General features: G+C 36.5%; 1 protein-coding gene across 13 annotated transcripts in view; it reads right to left on the bottom strand.

Moving 5' to 3' along the window:
- Nucleotides 1-1,515: 1,515 nt before the first annotated feature.
- camta1 (calmodulin binding transcription activator 1) overlaps nt 1,516-19,956 on the bottom strand; it is a 1,176,955-nt gene continuing 1,158,514 nt past the window's right edge. For all 13 annotated transcript variants that reach the window (XM_031905360.1, XM_031905359.1, XM_031905362.1 and 10 more), the window contains one exon: nt 1,516-5,377. In XM_031905360.1, the coding sequence (XP_031761220.1) occupies nt 5,345-5,377 (33 nt within the window). In that variant the 3' untranslated portion in view covers nt 1,516-5,344. The remainder of the gene's footprint in view (nt 5,378-19,956) is intronic.

The following is a 19,956-nucleotide window of genomic DNA, read 5'->3' as shown; positions in this document are numbered from 1 at the left end:
AAATCATGTGACTTTTTGTCTTGTAAACACTGAAGTTGAAAATGTAACCCTTCCGTAACCTAATTAGGATATGCTAATAAAGATGTAACCGTTCTGTAACCTAATTAGCATATGCTAATTAGGATTCGATTCGGTATTCCGCCAAATCCTTTATGAAGGTGAATCCCTATTATAAAGCAAAAGCAGATGCTTTCTGGTCATGGGAATTATAATTTGGTAGGGGGTCATTTTAGTACTGAAAGCAAAACAGAAGCAAGCCTCACAGTAGCTGAACTTGTGATGGTTTTAGGGAGGGAGAATGTGTACCCATGGATCTAAAGTTAATGAGCCATTTGGCATATTGTGTAACATCAAGTCCTTTTGTTTGCTTCAGTACAACAGATACACAGTCCACTCAGGACAAAAAGGCAGCATAAAGAATTGTGATTGGCATCCCACACCAGCAATGAATACTATGAAAGTTTTCCTATGCTGCCATTTTTCTATGATTCCCATAAGCAGCAAGTGAGGGTAATTCTGGGCTTCTCCATTATGCATTTTCAGAAAAGAAAAAAAAGTGGGTGAAGAAAATTCATTCACTAATATTTTTCCTCATGAACAAGAGATTCGGCCCTCAATAATGCTTGTTATTTCTTGGGGCTTAATAATTTAAGTGTTAGAGCTTATTGCTACTGCCGAGCTCTAACATCCAATGGCATAGAAAGCCACTTGCAACTGATTGCAACAGTAAATACTTTGATAAATATTTAGTTTACCTATATTTGCTGAAAATGTTCCTAATAATATAAAAATACTGACCGGGTGGGGAATTTCCTAGGTTGAATCTGAATAAATCGGCTGCTTTGTGGCTCTGGTGGTGTCTTTCCTTACTGCCTTGTAACATAATGCATAATTGTCTGCGGTAACTAGAAATTATGGGTCCCATATAAAACTTTAAAATAAACTTAGAAAACATACAATTTTCATAAATATATTCCAAAGGGGTGGTTGTCTTTAAGTTAACTATAATATGTTATATAATGGCCGATTCAAAGCAAGTTTGTAATTGGTCTTCATTATCTATTTTTTTTTTTTTATAGTTTCTTAATTATTTGCCTTCTGATTCTTCCAACTTTCATATGGGGGTCACTAACGCCAGCAGCCAAAAAACAATTGCTCCGTGAGGCTACAATTACTTTCTTATTGTTATTTTATATTACATTACATTACATATTATATTACATATACCAGTCTCTCATTCAAACCACACCCTAGCAACAAGATAACTGCTGAAAATCCAAACTGGAGTGGTGCTAAATAAAAACTGATAATTAAAAAAACACTAATAAAAAATGAAGACCACTTGAAACTGCCTTAGATTATTACTCTCTACCTCATACTAAACATTAACTCCAGTAGTTAGAAGATTTGCTTTCTCTATATCCTCCTATGAAGGATTGCAAAATATTACACTTTTGTGATCGTTTTATTAACGAATGCTACCAATTTTTTCCCAAACAAATAAAACACAGAATATGGGGAAATTTAATTAATTTTTAATTTACAGCAGAAAGAATATAAAGCATTCAGAAAACATTTTCCATAGTTTAAGGGCAATTCAAAACATTTTGCATGGTTCCAGCAGCTGAATTCTTCAACGCTTCATTGATTTCCGTGATGTTTTACATGCACAATTACAAAAATAAAACTTACAAAAAAGAGACATCTATACTAGCTTTACATGCAAGCCTTGGGGACTCCCGTTGGCGCCAACTACTGTGTGGAACTGCCGTAAGCGTGCAACCATGTAGGGATTTCACGTTATATTCTTTATTTCTCTCACACAGTACAGATGGTTTGTTGTTTAATGCTCACATCAGAAGCGAAAATAAAACAATGAGAGACAGGAAAAGGTTTAACAGTTACATTATATGACAGACTCCTGGCACTTGGGAATTGTCACATATACCATCCGAGTAAACTGTGTACATGTATGTATCTTACATTCATATCCAAAATTCACAGTCATGGGTAGGTCACAAATGTTGGCTTTATCAGACGTTCTTCATGTGACCAGAAGAATGCCTCTCTTAAGATAAAACAGGTCTCATGACTGCTCTTTGAATTAGTTCAGTGACTTAGAAAGGCCCTGCATGTTACAGATTTAGAGAACATATGGACATACTGCACAACATAAACCTTTTTAATACAAATATACAGCGGATACCGCATTGGAACTGAGACCAGTACTCTTGCCAGGGTGAGAAGTAGGTACATTCCCCATGAAAAAATGGAATATAAATTTACATTTGTAGATAACAAAATTCCAAAATCTGTGCTAATGTCAATACATAAGAGCAAGTGTCGCTTATTCCAAAAAGGCTTTTTCTCTCCCCGTTCCTCGTGAACACATAGTAAAATACATTCTTCTCGGAACACTCAATGTTCCGTCAAAAAAGAGCAGTATATCATTTTTTTTTAATGTACAGACTATTCATAATGGTGCGTTGTGCGTGATCGTGTGAGCAGTATATAACCTATACATCAGTGGTTTTTTTTCTTCCTATCTGTACATATCACGTGAAAGAAAATGAACAGTTTTCGTTTAAAAAAGGCAACAAGAGTACTGACCTCAGTATTATTAAACCTTCGTCTGTAGCAACCTCCTGAAAAGTTTCTTACATATGCACATTGTTTTAAGTTTACATTTTACGTCTCAGTATAAAAAAAAAATTTTACAGTAGAAACTGCACAGAGTAGAGGGGAAATCGCTAATAAACCCCTCACCGGTTCCGTCTCCCCCTACAATCACATATCAGGCCGATTGTGTACTAAAAGTTCAAATAACTGTTGGCAATGCAAGCCTGTTTAATACTGTACCACACTTATTGTTTTATTCATTCCATTCAGATATCATATTATCCGATCACTTTGGCTTATTTCTGTGTGGAAATAATGTTATACCATGAGTTCCCTACAAGACCAGTTTGCTTTTTTTTTTTTTTTTAAAGATTTTAACACTTTTATTTTTTTTTTTTATGTGTGATTATTTTACATTTTCTAACTTCCAGCGAGGAGATATGAAAATGTGAAACGTATTTTCTACTTTCAGACTATTTCATTTTTAAAAATTTTCTATATGATTTCTTTCTATGTGTTCTTTACTGGAGTGAGCATATGGTTTTGAGATATATACTTTTTTCATTTTTTTTAAATGAGTATCTGCTTTGCAAATGCAACTTAATGTTAAGCGATATAGCATTCACATTACTTGGCACCATTGGCAAAAAAAGAAGAAAATGATAAAAAGATGAAATCAAATATTTTGGTAGCTATAAATCAAATGTAAACATAGCTTTTTTTTTTAAAGTAATGTTACTCGGCTTTTTTTTCTAAGTCTAAATACTGTAGCTCTTTTTTGTTTTGCAGATTAATCATGCTTTAGCGATATGTTCTTCTAAAGAACATTTAAAATAAAATATTCTTATAGTGAAATAAAATTTTGTTTCATTTTACAGACCATAGCCACTAATGCTTTGCTTTTTTTCATTTCTTTTGTGTTCTTAATTTCATGCACAGATTTTGAATATATATATACAGTATATACAAACAGTACATCCACACTTTGAATTCATTCCAGCAAACTATACAAATATTAATGTCCTCCAGTCGTGTTATTGACCCACACTGAAATAAGCTTTTTCTCTCAATTCAAGAATAAACTAGTTGAAACATTTATTTTTTTAAATTTCCATTCTGACCTTCTATATACAAATTTTGCTTAGATTTGAGATGAGATAGCCTAAATAGAGTATTAACTGGCCAGCACGCAGCACCACATTAATTCTTAGGTGGCAAAATGTTCAGGCAATGTAAATGCAACCCTTTTGGGAACTTCTTCCAGAGCGTTACCCAGCATACTGTATCGCAAAGTGGGTCTTTACTGGTGCTCAGACTCTTAAAGGAAACTGATTGATGTTCTGCTAGTTTTATTAGCTATGATATAGACTTATAGGTATGGACTATAATAATATAGAATCATTAAAACTGCTATTGAGAAAAAAACTTAGAAAAATAAAACAGAAACATTTAAAGCAGCATCTACTTGCTTGCTTCAATGTATATCTTCATTTACAATTGTGCATTAGAATTTAAAATACATATGTGTGTCCACACACATAAGAAGAGAAGATTTCCAAACACTGTTGGAGACACCTTCAGTCCTTTCTTGGTGACGTGCATGGAGGGCAATGATTTATTCTGCAAATTGATTCCTTTAAAGATTTCCTTCTAGAAGTGTGTAAGCATACTTACCATATTTGTTGTGATGTGACTTTATCTCACACAAGAAGTACTACTTACCAAACATGTAGCTCACTAAAACCAACATGTTTTTCCTACATTATGTTTGCATCGACCTTGGCAAATATATAGTGGAGTTTGCACATTCACTCTGAAAATATAATGCATATATGCATAGATATGTTTATATACAATACTGGGTGACGGGAAGGTTGGTACCCATCAGAAACCATTCAGGGGAATAAAGTCTGAAAGAGAAGGTTACCACTGGGTGTGGTAAATATGTGTTCCTCCTCATAATACTGGCCACCTAAACCACATTAAAGGCATAACACACTTTCAGAAAAATCTAGACTTACGGGACATGTTTGCTAAACATATATTATTTTGCTAGTAGCCTAAGCATTAATATATCTAATTATATATATGCATATATATTGCATATTTTATATGGGATATGCATTGAGGAGAAGAGGCACCTCCAGTAATGAAGATTAAAGCGTAGGACAAACATTAAAAGGATATGATCCAAACTCTCCATTGTCCTCATGACCTCAGGTTTTCCATGGGCTTAGTTCCTTGTGAGTGATTGTTGGCTCTGGGTTAAACATTCATGTGTTGCTTGTGCATTTCCACCTTTCCTCAATATATTTATATATATTTATATATATATATATATATCATGTGTATTTTTCCTTTTTTTGGTATAATATTTGTACAGTTCCACACGTTGTTTGAAATCAGCCCTATGTGATTCACACAGCTCCCAACTTAGAGATAGGAGCTACTTTCAAACTCTTCCTGGCGCCATTTTGTTTCCCACAATTCAACAGAAGATTAAATTTCAAGATGTCTTGCTGAACAAAGCAAAATTTGTCCATGAAAGTGCAAATGCAATGACCAAAAAGATTACTGTTAAAATCCTGCAGGTGATCTCTCGAAAACTGCAGTGTTTTTTTTCTTTTAATAATTAATTATTTTGTTGCATGTCTCTGCTAAAAACAGAAAATGAGAACAGTCTGAAAAGCGCTGTCACATTGCTAAGGGACGTTGCTTTGCAGCTTCAAGTTCCTTGGCCTTTTTCAATTCTTTCACTCTGAAAATAAAAACAATAAAAGAACTATTATTTCAATATCACGAATCGTGTTACAAAATACAGAATTAATTTTTGTCTCTGCATGTGCAAGAATTGACTTTTTTGGATTGATACATCTGACCTGCTGTGGATTAAACATGTGCCAAAAACATTTTTATTGAATCCATTTACGGAACTCAGGTAAATTCCCCTGGCAACCAGAAACGTTAAGGATTTGCATTGGCATTGTCATTCTATTCTATTCATTGTCTTAGAAACCTTGTGAGAACAATAAGGCAGAGAGGCATATCATTGGCGTCAGGGATAACATGCATGAAATTCACGGTTTTATTTATTACTTCCTCAATGTTGTTCTGTATTACCTTCTACCAAATAAGGTGAGTACAGCTAATGCCAGATGTTGTGTTTTCTCCGCTGATGTTTTTGTGCCAAATACAGGTATGGGAACCATTATCCAGAATGCTTGAGACCTGGGGTTTTCCGGATAAGGGGTCTTTCCGTAATTTGGATCTCCTACCTTAAGTCTACTAAAAGAAATACTTAAAGAGTAATTAAACCCAATAGGATGGTTTTGGCTCCAATAAGGATTAATTATATCTTAGTTGGGATCAAGTACAAGGTACGGTTTTATTATTACAGAGAAAAAGGAAAAATTAGAATTATTTGCCTATAATGGAGTCTATGGGAGATGGCCTTTCCGTAATTCTGAACTTTCTGGTTAATGGGTTTCCAGATAAGGGGTCCGATACCTATACTACTCTTACGTTATGCCACTAACTTTAATAGAATTCGCCTGTTACTGCTCTACATTCAGAGCTTGAAATCCGCAGTTACAGGCAGATGCCATTGTCAAGTCAGTGGCATAGAGCACAGGTGGTATCTGGCGGTATTTCATGTTTTACCACTGGAGGAGAAAATGCCACATTTGACAAATGCATAATGCGTTGGGGGCATTACACACTAAAATATTAAATATGAAAGATTCACACAGGTAGCGCAAACCTTAAAGGCGTAGTTTTCTTTTTTTTTTTTTACCTTTTAGTATACTATAGAATAGACATTTTTTAGCAAATTTTCAGTTGGTCTTCATTTTTTATTTTTAATAGTTTCTTCTTCTAACTCTTTCCAGCTTGAAAATGGGGGCAGCCAAAAACTATTGCGCTGTAAAGCTATATTTGTATTGTAATTGTTACATTTTATTATGTATCTGTCTACCCAGGCCCTCTCCTATATTCCAGTTTCTCATTCAAACTACTGCCTGGCTGCTAGGAAAATGTGGACCCTAGCAACCAGATAGCTGCTGACAATCTAAACTGGAGAGCTGTTGAATAAAATACTAAATTAAAAAAAAAACACCAATAATTAAAAATGAAGACCAGTTGCAAACTGTTTTTAGAATGGCACACTCTACATTATAATAAAAGTTAACTTAAAGGTAAACAACCCCTTTAAACCTATATAAATGTCTGTGTAATTATCTAGAAAGAGGGAGAAAGACTGCTACATATAAAAAATGGGGAGAAGTAATAATCTGGGTAAACCGAGGAACTCAGCAGAAAAATGTATTATAAAAGTCAATCAAATAGGTTATTTCATGAACTATTTGTAGCAGCAACACCAAAACTATGTGCATTCTGCACAAAAGATGATTCTTTCTGAATACAGAATAAAGTCTTAGAACTGCCCCTAACTAGTGTGCATTATTGTTTCTAAAACATTGACAATTGTACACTTGCAAAATGAGTTGCTATGAGATTCATGCTTATGAAACATGTGCAAAGTAACAGCCATTATTGTTCTTTTACTAATGCAAGTGCAATGCGCAAAGCACTAAATTAGCCCAGGTACATTGATTTTTACCATATTTCTAGCATATTTTCAGGTACATGCTAAGAAGCGTATACCACAACTTGTGTATCGTTTACAATGTGGACAAATCAGACACTAATTAGTATCTAGGTTATTTTCTGTACATCGTACCTATTATCTGAAGCTCTCTACTTTGTTCAAGCAGTTGCTAAGGCACAGTTTAATATTCAACCTTACTATAGAATCCTAAAGAATGGTGGTTTAGAAGAAAGGAATTTGAATTACATCTACAACATTTCAATTATTGGTTGATTATTTCAGAAAATCATCAGTTACTCATCTCACAGGCTGATTTGATCTTGCCAACAGTCTACATTAGGGTAGTGGTTTCCAAACTGTGGGGCAGACCCTTGGAGCAGTGGCAGGGGGGCTCATCCTAAAGCCCAGTTAGGATGAGAATTAACATGAATGGGCATTTGCTCTCCTAAATAAATCGGAAAGCCTATGAGCCAATATGCTATCAGCTCCAATAGGAATTGCCAAGTTGCCAGGCAATATCAGCCCTGTATTGCCAGCATACCATACTGTATTTGCAGCTTTGTAGTGCCTACAAACAGACCTACAGAAAATACAATTGCAGTTAGTTGTACTGTTTATCAAAGACAAATTTATCCCATACTTAAGGTGATATCCTGCAGCTAGATGATGATAAATGGGCAGACATAACAAATGATTTGTATAGCTTCCTGATCTCTACTAAAGAATGAATGATTCAGTTATACAATAATACATAGGACATACTCCCCTGAGACTAAAGGCTATGGGGAAAAATCAAAACGCCTCTTGCCCCAAATGGCAGATGTTGGATTTTTCACCTAATATGGGCCTGTCCCATAATACTTGATTACTGGACAAATGTCACTAAATAATTAAATGAACAAATTCTCTTACCAGGGATTTTATCTCCAGAGGTGTGCTTACTAGGCTTAATTGATGGCCTGGTGCCTTTTAATAAAACTAGAACGCCCTCATCCACCCATTACCCAATAATGGACGCAACTTGTTAACACCAGACTCCCACTTATTAAACTAACGTATCTTGCCAGGGGGTGCCCCAATAAATTTGACAATGTGTTGGAACCCTGGATAGAGGCTTAACCTGAGGCAAACCCCACAATATAGTCTCAAGATTCATGTACTACTGGGCTCCCTAACAACTGTAATACCTCGATCAGGAATGTCCATGCTATACTTGACTGAAGCTTACCTACCTATTGTACCTACACAAATATTACTAACTTTCCCACTGTCATGTACTATTTTTTTCTGTGGTCACAGCACTATATATTTCTCATTGTATTGTTATCTATGTTGTTAAGAAAATTTAAATAAAAACCTGTGTTATTAATAGCTATGCTTGTAAATAATTATGTACCCTTAACTATGTGTAATTTGGGCATGCACAAAATGTGTATATATCTATGCATATATACACTAGGTTGTATACTCTTGGTTGTAAGAGCACTGGTCACATGGCTGTGGCACCCTGGGAAATGAAGAATACGGCTAGCCCCATGTGAAATTTCAAAATTAAATATAAAAAATCTGTTTGTCTTTTTGAAAAATGGATTTCAATGCAGGATTCTGCTGGAGAAGCTCTATTAACTGATGCGTTTAGAAAAAGACATGTTTTCCAATGACAGTATACACTATAACTCTTAGGGCGTTATGTAATAAAAGGCACTAAGTTTGCCCAGGAGCAGTAACTCATAGCAGCCAATCAGTAGATAACATCTTATTGGTTTCTATTGGTTACTGCTCCTGGACAGTACCTTTTATTACATAACCCCCTTAGGACTTCTTAGGGTTTCTAAGAATTGTAGTTAAACACATCCATATGTATATCATATGTGGAATTCATGTAATATTGTAAATCCATTTCTGCTGTGACATACCTCCCAACATATGCCTTCTTTTATTTTTTAGATTTTTTTTTCACTATGGATATTGGCCTATTTTTGGGCTACTTTTCAAGTGGTGTTTGACTATTTTTGGGCTGGTTTTAGGACTAACTTTGGCTGGTTTGGAAAATTAGACCTGGCAACCCTGCTGCCAAGGAAAGCAAGATGTAAGAAGTGTGTGAGGTACTTTGTGAAGCAGGGAATATGAAACTTATCCTGAGCCAAGTCTTAATAAAAACAGATATATAAGGACTAATAGTGTATGTGGGAAGTAAGATCTGGTTTTGGTTAATGGACAAAAACTGTGAGTTGCTGTTAATTTCGTTATGGGATGTTACCATTTACTACCTCTGTGGTGTTTAAAGTTACCCTGGATGTTGCTTTCTTTTTACTTTGAGAAATTATTGCCAAGGCTAGTGTCCTCACTATGGATAAAACCTTCTTCCTCACAATTAGAATTACTGTAACCTCTGTGGTTTTTTTCAGTTTCGTACCTAATAGTTCTTTAATGTTTTTTACTTTTCTTTTTACACCACCCACACCCACTGCGTTTTTTCGTCATAAACCTTTCTATCTCCCTGCTCCTTGCCTCTGGAACTCTATCCCTGAATCCCTCTGTAGGGAACACTCACTAACTCTCTTTAAGAAAAAGCTCAGCTGTTACCTTCTGGAGCACTAAAACATTATTTTGCCTAGTCCTGCGCTTAAGGGCAAATGCCCATACCTAGTGCACTCTTACCTTTCAATTTGTGCCTGTATCTTACCCAGCCACTTAGATTGTAAGCTCTACGGGGCAGGGACCTCCTTCCTACTGTGTCTCATACCACATGGCACTTACTCCCTGTGTATTTATACTTATTTGTTGTATTTATTATAACACTTGTCCTCCCTGTGTGTAATTTTGTATATTGTAAGATTGTACAGCACTGCGTACCCTTGTGGCGCTTTATAAATAAAGTTATACATACATGAAGGATAGGTATGTAATTCTTCAGAATTAACTTTATTACATTGAGGAACCTGAGAATGCATGAGACCTAACAATTTGTAGAGTTAACTGATTTCAGGTCCCACATACCACAGTTCCAAGTTCCTTTTTTAAGTTTTATTTCCCTGATTGAGCAGATTTTCATAAAGCACCCTAGATTGGATTAGGTGCAAAGCTTTTTATGCAGAGTAAACAACTCCGGGTCTCAAGGGCCTTAGCAATTCATTACTGAGATCATATATAAAAAGCCATATATTTTATAACAAAATTAAACGTGCTAAACTCTCAAAAGTAAAACTGATTTACCAAAAAAAGAAAAAAATGCTGGGATTCTTCTCCAGATTCTGCTTTGTGTTGTTAAATTCCTAGAATACAACATAGCTCACAGCAGATACCACAAAACATTCACCCTCTTCCTGATCAGTTCATTAACAAATCCCCTTATATTGCTGCCAATGGCTCTGCATAGCTTCCAGAATAAAATCTATATGTTTTTAACAAAAACCCCTAAACCTCCCGCTAATGTCTGTAGGAATAATGCAAAATAATAAGAGAGCTGTACATATAGAGGTACATTCCTGGAAGGTGAAGTGGTACTAAATTTCCTCTCTTCTTACTTGAGATGTGAGGTGTGAAAATGTAAAAAAAAAAAAAGAGATGTGCAGTTATAAAGGGTGTGCTCCTCTAAGGCTATTATCACCTCTGGGGGCTGATTTATTATGGATTAAGGATGCACGGAATCGTATTGGTTTGGGTTTGGGACAAATCCAAGCTTTTTTGCAGGATTCAGATTCAGCCGATCCTTAGCCCTCATCCAATCAAAACCCTAAATACCAAAGGAAAGTTGTGACTTTTTTCGCTGCTGTTGCTAATTTATAAATACAAATTATGCTTTGGCTTCAGTTTGGGATTAAAATACTGGGTTTGATGCATCCTATTTTAATTGATGTTCAGGATTGAGTAATACAAGGTTTTTTGTCTTGCTCCATTGGGCCTCACAGTCATATTGGGGGTTATGTAATAAAAGGCAGGGGCAGTAACCCATAGCAACCAATTACCAGGTAAAATTTACTGGTCACCTGTTTAAAAGCAAACATCTTATTGCTTGCTGTGGGTTACTGCTCCTGGGCAAGCTTTGTACCTTTTATTACATATAGGGGTTTGTGTTTTGGTTGCTGGAAATAGGCATATTAATAATAATATTTTAAAACTATACAAAATACACAATTAGGACCAAATATAAAGTTGCTTAGAATATGCCTATCTATAACACACTAAAGGGTTGATTCACTAAAGTGCGATAAAACGAGCGCTTTTTAGAGCATGCGTTAAAAATTTTATTGCGTCTTATTTTTGTGTCTTAACGCTCAATTCACTAAAAGTATATTTGCGTTAATTTAGACGCGATGCTGTTTGCGTTATTTAAGTCGCAAAGACCATTTTCGTGCGGTATTTAAAGCAATGCGCGCTAATTAACGCAGTACGCTACTTGTTACGCGCGCTAATTAACCCACGTGCACTACTTATTGCGTGCACGCCATATTAGCCATGTTGCAGCGTTTTGGATGCTGTAGGATGTAAGAGCAAGTTTTGGCTTTGCCACATCCAGGAATGTGTTAGAATGAGGTTATTCTACATTCATATATATTTTCGCCTATTTGACATTTAAAGTCAACAAATAAAATGACTACATACTTATTAATAGTGGAAGTGTTGTTTTGGTGGTCCTTATAAGAGACTGTCTTTATAGCTCAGGATCACATTTTAGAAATGCAATTGCTTTGTGCCATGGGGTCTGATATATTACTATGATAGGTGGCTATACCAGGCATTTAACCAGATTTAGAACCTTCCTCAAAACCACCTACGACAAAATGATGGGTTATTGCAGATGGAGCAGGCTATGCACACATATAAGCCAACAATTTGAAGACATTTCTTTTAATTCATATGACGTAAGACATAAGTTCAGACCTTCATGTCTGTTTAATGGCTAAATAAACCTAAAGGGCCAGTACACATCCCTTTCAATATGAGCTCAGTGAATAGGGCCTGTGCTGAACATACTTTTAATTAATAAATATCTGTGATTTATATCTGGCACTAAACAAGAATATGAAGCCATTTTCACATTAGCACTTCTTGTCACTTTCTGATGCCACAGAACTTCAAAGAAGCTGAAAAAACTAATTACCAGTTTACTGAGAAGCCCCTGATAATGAGCTGCTTAAAGACTGCTGCTTAGATAAAGGAGAGGTATGTTTGTTTAAAGGTAGATAGACAAACTGACCTGTTTATAAGTGAGAGGGAAGTAGGTTCAGTTAGATTAGCCCAACTGTCAAATTAGTGTTTTATAATGGGAAAATAAATGGGAAAATCTGAATTTTTAAAAATAAAAACATTAGGCAGAATATAATTTCAACACAAGTCCAATTCAATGTGTTCATTTTCAAAGTGTATTTAGGGGTATACTGTCCCTTTAATGGACCTTCTGGGATCTTCCACATTGTGTGGTTCACTCAAACAAACATCTGACTATATGTGGTCTGAATGAGTCTGTACTGCTTTATATGGGTGCCATAAACCTAGGGGCTCACAGAGATAAACCTTCTGAGAATACTTGGTTTTAAAGGTTCATGCACTAATTATTCATTTAACCCATTTTCTATAGCACCGAATCTAGAACAGTTAATAAAGTTTCAGTTGTATGGTACAGATAATTTTATATCCCAGAAACATCTCCTTTACCATAAAACTCCTGTTTTAAAAGCAGAAGTGATGGATACTGAATGCCATTACCAAGCAGAATTCCCAGGAATTTGTTTGTTTGAAAACAAAAATGTGCAAAAGCACAACGGTTCATTAGCCGACCACCTATAATGAGCTTGTATTCCCTTATCCTTGGCTTACTCCAAGTTTAATATTTCCTCTTTTAAAGTACAATAGAAACAAATAAATTCACTGGGGTGTTAGCTGAATAATGTTAGTTGGTTTGATGAACCCTAGGTAGGGCAAAGCCTTGTGTAAAATAAATGTTTATGCCCAGCCAGGCCAGTTTGTAACCCATTCAATGCTGAGGATGGCGCCAAGACATTGCTTTGATTAGCGTTTAGGATCTTTTCAGCAATGAGAGGGTTAACAAGTGAGTGTATGATACACAGGAAAAAAAAAATATTGCAATGCTAGGGGTCAGTAATAAAAATAAAATAAGATAAATCCCAGCTGGACTGGGGAACACTTTGTGAAGTTACCTGTTGCTCTTAGAGCTGAAAGGGCCTGTGGGAAATTTAGGAAATGTCTTATCTTGCCACTTTCCCGAAATCTCATTAGGGATGCAAAGTAAAAAAGAAAGAGAGGCCCAATAAGAATGGCACATCTCTCTGCAATTTAAAACACACATGTTTGCTCCAAAATAATTCAGATCCTGCAAGAAGTAAACGAAAGACAATTATTTTCTTTTTTTTTTTTTTTTCTTTTTTTAAAAAAACTTGATTATTGGTTAGACATTTCCACACAAGAAAAAAAAAGGTTTAGAACAAATGTTGTTTGATTTGAAGTCAGTTTCATAAATAAACCTTAAAAAAATGATTTTTGCCATATTTGCTGCCATTCTTCACTGTGCTTTAGTTCTGTAGCTGTGATTGACAATAAATCTGTATTCCTTGACAGCCAAAGGCTTGGAGATGATGGGAAATAAAGTTTCAAGAAAAGCTGAATGGCCCCCGGCTCAGGCACACGTGGCACTGCGGTTTTATTACACCGTGTGTGCCACAAGCAATAACTGAAGATCTCTAATCTGCCTGGCAAACTATTATTCATTTTTTTTTTTTTTTATTAAATGCATTTTGGCAGATCTTTTTCTTACATCCTAGTACAGGTATGGGACCTGGTATGCAGAATGCTTGGGACCTAGGGTTTTCCAGGGGTCTTTACAAGTACAAGTTACTGTTTTATTATTTTAGAGAAAAAGGAAATACATTTTTAAAAATGTAATTATTTGATTGTAGGAGATTCCATTTCAGTAATTCGGAGCTTTTTGGATAACGGGTTTCAGGATAAGGAATCCCATACCTGTATTTTCATAAATATATTTCACAACATTGGGGGTTAAAAGAGGAAACTAAATATATAACTAAATAAAAATTCCCAATAAACTTGATTTGACATCGCTTTTATCTGCCTACTGTTCATTAGAAAGGATAAAGAACAGTCACTTTGGGGAAGTTTGTCTGAAAAGGGGATATTGTCATCACCATAAAAAGTATTTATTGTTGCCTGATTACAATGTCTATTATTGTGTAGGGTAAAGATACAATTTGTACATTCTTTTGTTAAGGAAGGAGGAATCCATTACCTAGTACTTATATTTTTGCTTATGTGTGCATGTGGTCCTGGCATTTCAAGTACATTAAAGCCCACGCTGGCATCTTACAGCAGTTTCTCTGGTATTTGCAGTATCCAGATTGCCAGTCCAGTCGCAGCCAATTCCACTATATTGGTAAACTGCCTTAGGCTGATGTCCCACTCTTATTGTTGCCGGTGGAAAGGCATTTAGGAGCAGTTAGTTGCCCCTAATAGCAGAGATTTATCATGAGCAACTAACTTGCTCTGTGGGGCATCAGCCTTACCGTTTTCTACACTGCTGGTTAAATACCTATGGCTGATCTGGAAACAACCAAATCTATATATCGAAATTGTAAAAAGAGAAGGCTCTAACATAATATGAATCATAACTGTGCAGGAGATTGGGACCATTAATTTCTTTGCTGTAAAGGAAAGTATGTAAAATCATTTATCTTAGTTGAAACGCTATAAAAGTTATTATAAGAAAGATGCAGCCGTCACCCTACATTGCTGACTTGCAATACTCTAACCAAATAGCCCATTGTATGGTGTACTGTTCCATTTGATCGAGCTGAATGGTAAAATAAAAAGTGAAGAGGAGTTGCCGACCATCAGATGTTCTCTAATTTTCTATCAGGACTGATAGTCCTCAGTCCACCAGGATCATACATGCACAGATGGTCGGGCAGTACTTAATACTGTAGCTGGAGGTCTTTGCAATGCAGAATAGAGCACAAGTCCTGCAGTCTGTCTGTATCTGGCAGCACTGCATTCATGATGGCTGGGTTGGGGACGGCACAAACTCTAACTTGCTTACTAGCTTGCACATCAAGCAGCGCAGCCCTGCACTTACTGCCTGCTTGTGGTAAGCATTAGGTACAGGGCTGCCTTGAGCCTGACAAAACACTGCACTTGGCACTTTTGAACACTAAGGAGCCATAATAAATGAGTCCCATTCTATATATAATTAATGTTTCCAAAATAATAATTTACTCATTGCTCAGCCCTGCCAAGTAAGATTGCACATTTCACAGACCCTTTATGTATTTTTATTTTGCTTGAAAATGTTGACATTATGCCATTTTGCAATGACTGCCTACAAAAAAACAAACAAACTGTAATGCAAAGGTCTTTTCTTTAATAGATATTACCTTTTGAGTAAAGTGGAATGTTGGTGAAGAGACCAGACTACCAGGTCCTGCCACCCTGCACCGTGACATTTACATCTCAAATGAAAGGAAAAATAAACTTCTTGCTAAGACTTTATCAAATAGTAACTTGGAACATTCTACCCCTCACCCCCATGTTAGATGTAAAGGTTGGAGGTGGTAACAGGGATCACAGGCTGCTGCAGGGGGAGCATAGCAAGGATTGTGGCCAGTGTGCAGTGGGTTGTGTGTCACAGGGCCTTATATGGCCTAATTTGGCTACAAGCCCCCCATATTTGTGGGGTCTGCTCTCAACTATGCTTTTGAGAGGGATAGATGTTGGATCCCAGCTGAACTATACTGTATTGTTGATGGCCATGTGAACGTCACTAAACATTAATAGATATGCCTGGGATTCAGGATAAGTCTGAATTTAATGTGCATGATGCCCTATTGTAATGCCCTGCCTAACTGCTTGATGCATCAAATTGCTAAAAATTTGAGACCGGTGATGTTACGGATCTGCAGCCTACATATTAGGGCACAGACATATTGTAATAATGTTTCCATTTAAATTGGTTAGTTGTATCTAGTTGCACAGACACAACCCCATGAGACTAGCTACATTTATTGGCTTTTGCAATGTTTTTTTGCCCTTAGTCACAGATGATGAAGGGAGGTCACCCTACACTTTAGGGCTTGGTACTTCTGCAAATTGTATGTTGGCTGAATGCAAGGTTGGTGTCTAGAAACTACAACCTACTTGTAAACCAGGCTGGAGCCTTAGACATTTCCTGCCCCAGTGAAAGTATCTGGAGAAATGTGAAGGAGAAGCTGTATCTTCTGCTGTAACTGTACACTCTTCTGTTTTTAAAGTACAGGTGGGGATCTATTATCCAGAAAGTTTCAAAATACAACAATACTAGTTTCTCACAGTATCCTATTCAGGTGAATAACTCTGTAATAACTAACTGTAACTTCTGAAGCTACATAATCCAATACTGATAGCAACCTTTAGGGCAGTGGCACACGGGGAGATTAGTCGCCCGCGTTAAATCTTCACCACCGCGGGCGACTAATCTATCCGATATGCCATCCCAATGGCTAAAATATAAATCGCCAGTGGGATGGCATACGCATTGCTTCGATTTCCCGAAGTTGCATCGCAAAGGAAACTTCGGCCAACGCATATGCCCTTAGACATAAGAACTCATTTGCAGCCTGAGCCAGATGGCACTTCCTGGATTACAAGTGTGAATGGCACACAGGATAGGAGCGGGGGAAAGCACAAACTGCTAAAAACATGGTGGACTGCGTTTGTTTTTTGTACTTAGTACCCTGCACTTACTAAATGACTCCTATGGTGCTTACACTGAATATGTGTCCTCCCTTCTGCACTGCTTCAGTTGTCTCCTGAATTGTCTCCAATTCCTCACTTTAATTAATACATTTGTTTTTTAAAAGTAGCTGGGTCCCTGACTGTTAGTATCCCCACTTCAGCTGAATGTATGCAGATGCTCATCTTTAGGAAATAGAGATTAAAAAGACAAAGCATGTGCTTGTTAGCAAGAAGTCAAACAATAAAATAAACCCAAAGCAAGTGTCCTGGCTGTAGTCCTGGGTGCACAAGTATTATATACAGTTTATGTTACAACAGGTGGTTTCAGTAAGGGAATAGCTCTAATTTTGCTTTCATTTTCGACTGGCATTTAGTCCCCTTTAGTACCTTCGTCAGGGAGGTTTTACCCCCCCCCCCGAAACGTTGATCTAGGTGGTCACAATAAATGGGGTAAGCTCCCCGACTGCATATATGGTTGTGTGTGTGCGATTCCTTAACAATACATATTGTTAATGCAACTATCTACCTTATGGCTCAAGAGATTGCAAGGCAGATGACAATTCTAAATCTGTTATTTAGTTTGCTCTACTCTCTGAAATGTATTCTATACTAGTCAATAAACTGCACTTCCTATGGGCATAGCCATTAGCCTTGCCATACAGTCCAATAGTTCCATATAAGCTCAGCATATAAGGAAACTGCCAATGGAAAAATGATTCATGGCAACAAAATGCTGATAAATGCATTTTGTTTTGTAAATAATGAGCCCTAAAATTCTGCGTGAAGAGCTTTGTTGTCAATTTCAGGTCTGCAAAGAAACTCCATGCAGTTATGTTACAGAATGGATATGCCAGAGACTTAATGATGGTGTGCGTCCGGCTACATGCTGTGATACAATTCATGCATTCATAGATAAGAATGGATATGCTGCAGTTTTATCTAGAACTTGATAGGAATTGCACAGTCTGGCCAAATCAAGGTCTGAATTGTTAAAACTTTCTGCAAAAGAGGAGATAAATTAACAACCCAATAATGGCTGGCACTGCAATCCCAAACCCTGTATCAATTCAAATCACAGGGTCATGTTTGTCAAAGGGTGAAAAGACTTATCAGTTATCATGTCTACTCTGAACTGTTTCTGTACCACAATGGCTCAGAACCAAGAGCTGAACTACATCTAGAATGTCACAACTGAATGGATTTGCCGAAGTCGCAGAAGTTTCCTCTCAAGGCAACTTCCGCGACTTTGGCAAATCGCCGCGATTTATATTCTCGCCGGTGGGTTGGCATTTTGGGAGATTAGTCGACTAATCTCCCCGTCTGTCACAGCCCTAAGTGTGAGGCTGCACAGTGTGTAACGTAGAAGGGGGTCTCAGACTGATCATTATCCTTCTCTATAAACACCTAAAAAATACACAAACTACAGTTACATGTATAATATTTAAAACCAGCCGTAAGTATAGTGGCCTGTATTTTACACATGCAGCAGGTTGCATTTACCCTAAGGACAATCCTACCAAAACTCCCTAGAAGTGGAGCACATTTACTACAGGTATAGAATCGGTTATACAGAGTACATGGAACTGGGGATTTTTTAAAGGGTTTCTTTTCCATTGGAGCTCTGTATCTACAAAGATAAAAAGAACCCATTACAATTATTGGATGCTATTCAAAACCACTACAAGCATTTTGACAACCACCGTTTTCCGCTAGGGCACTGAACTGGTATATATATGTGGCATTATGTATTGAATTGTATATTATATTGAACTGTATTCATCCTGCCATGTGTTCTTGGGTGATTATTCATGAAACTGACACTGTATTTATCTATTTAGATCTATGAAATTCACACTATATTTATCTAGCATTCTGGGGTATTATATAAGATACTGGCCCTATATTTATCCTGCAGGGTGTTCAGGAAGGTATTTTACATGTAACTGTCACTGCATTTATCTTGCTTAGTGCATCCATACTCAGGGTTACAAACCATGTGCACTGGGAAAAGCAACAAAAAGCCTGACTCCCATTGCTAATCAGATGCTAAGGAGGCTGTACTACTACAAATAAAATTATTTTAAAAGCAAAAAGCACCCCCCTGGGGAGGACCCTGGTAAAGTTTTCGGAAACATGTCAAACACCACTTAAAGTTTATGCAATCTTTTGTAGGTGGATCTTATTGGCACAGTTGCTGGTGTTAAATGCATTTAAACCTTAAAGTTTTGATGCTGTCTATTCAACTTTGAATTGCATTTTGCACACTTCCTTTCCCTTATTTCAATAACACAGAACTAACTTGTTCTGCTTATGATTCCACGGTTTATTCTAAACAATCATCTACCAGTTCTATAGAACCGTGGCTTTATTTTATAAAGTGATGAAATGGCCTGTGTGCTCAGCAAACAGAAACATGTATTGTTTGGACACAAAAGCATAATTGTAATGCCATGCACCTGCCTTGCCACAATGAGAATTTTTTTATAGACAAGCTATACAATCAAAGAAAATTCACTGAGGCCCTTTCAGGAAAAAAAAACTTCTCATTTTTATAATGAATGGTGCTGTTGACTCAGCAATGTCTAGTGTTTGCTTGCTGCTCTAAAGCTTACATAATGTCGATTAGAAGATTTAAAAAAAGTGTAAAAGGTAAGGAAATAAATCTTTTTTGGGAAACATAAAAGATAGCAGAAAATGTCAGAAGATGTTTAGGTAATGTACAAGACACATTGGAACTATGGTTTCGCATAGATGAGAAAGGAAGTGTACTCATGTTATATCTTGGGCATTGGAGGGGACCCCCACCCAAAAACAGATTTTTTATATAATGAAATAAAATGTAATTTTAAGCAACTGACTGATTTACAATCAATTTAAAAAAATGAACAGTTTTACAGTTATTTGTAAGTAATTGTTGTTAAAAAAAACAGTTTTAGGGTAGAGATCCCCTTTTAGTTGCATGGTATTGTTTATAAAGGACAGTGCACTGC

The sequence above is a fragment of the Xenopus tropicalis genome, chromosome 7 (assembly GCF_000004195.4).
Source record: "Xenopus tropicalis strain Nigerian chromosome 7, UCB_Xtro_10.0, whole genome shotgun sequence".
In the NCBI taxonomy this organism is placed as follows: domain Eukaryota; kingdom Metazoa; phylum Chordata; class Amphibia; order Anura; family Pipidae; genus Xenopus; species Xenopus tropicalis.
Note: the sequence above shows the minus strand (reverse complement) of the source record. Positions and strands in the feature narration are given on the sequence as shown.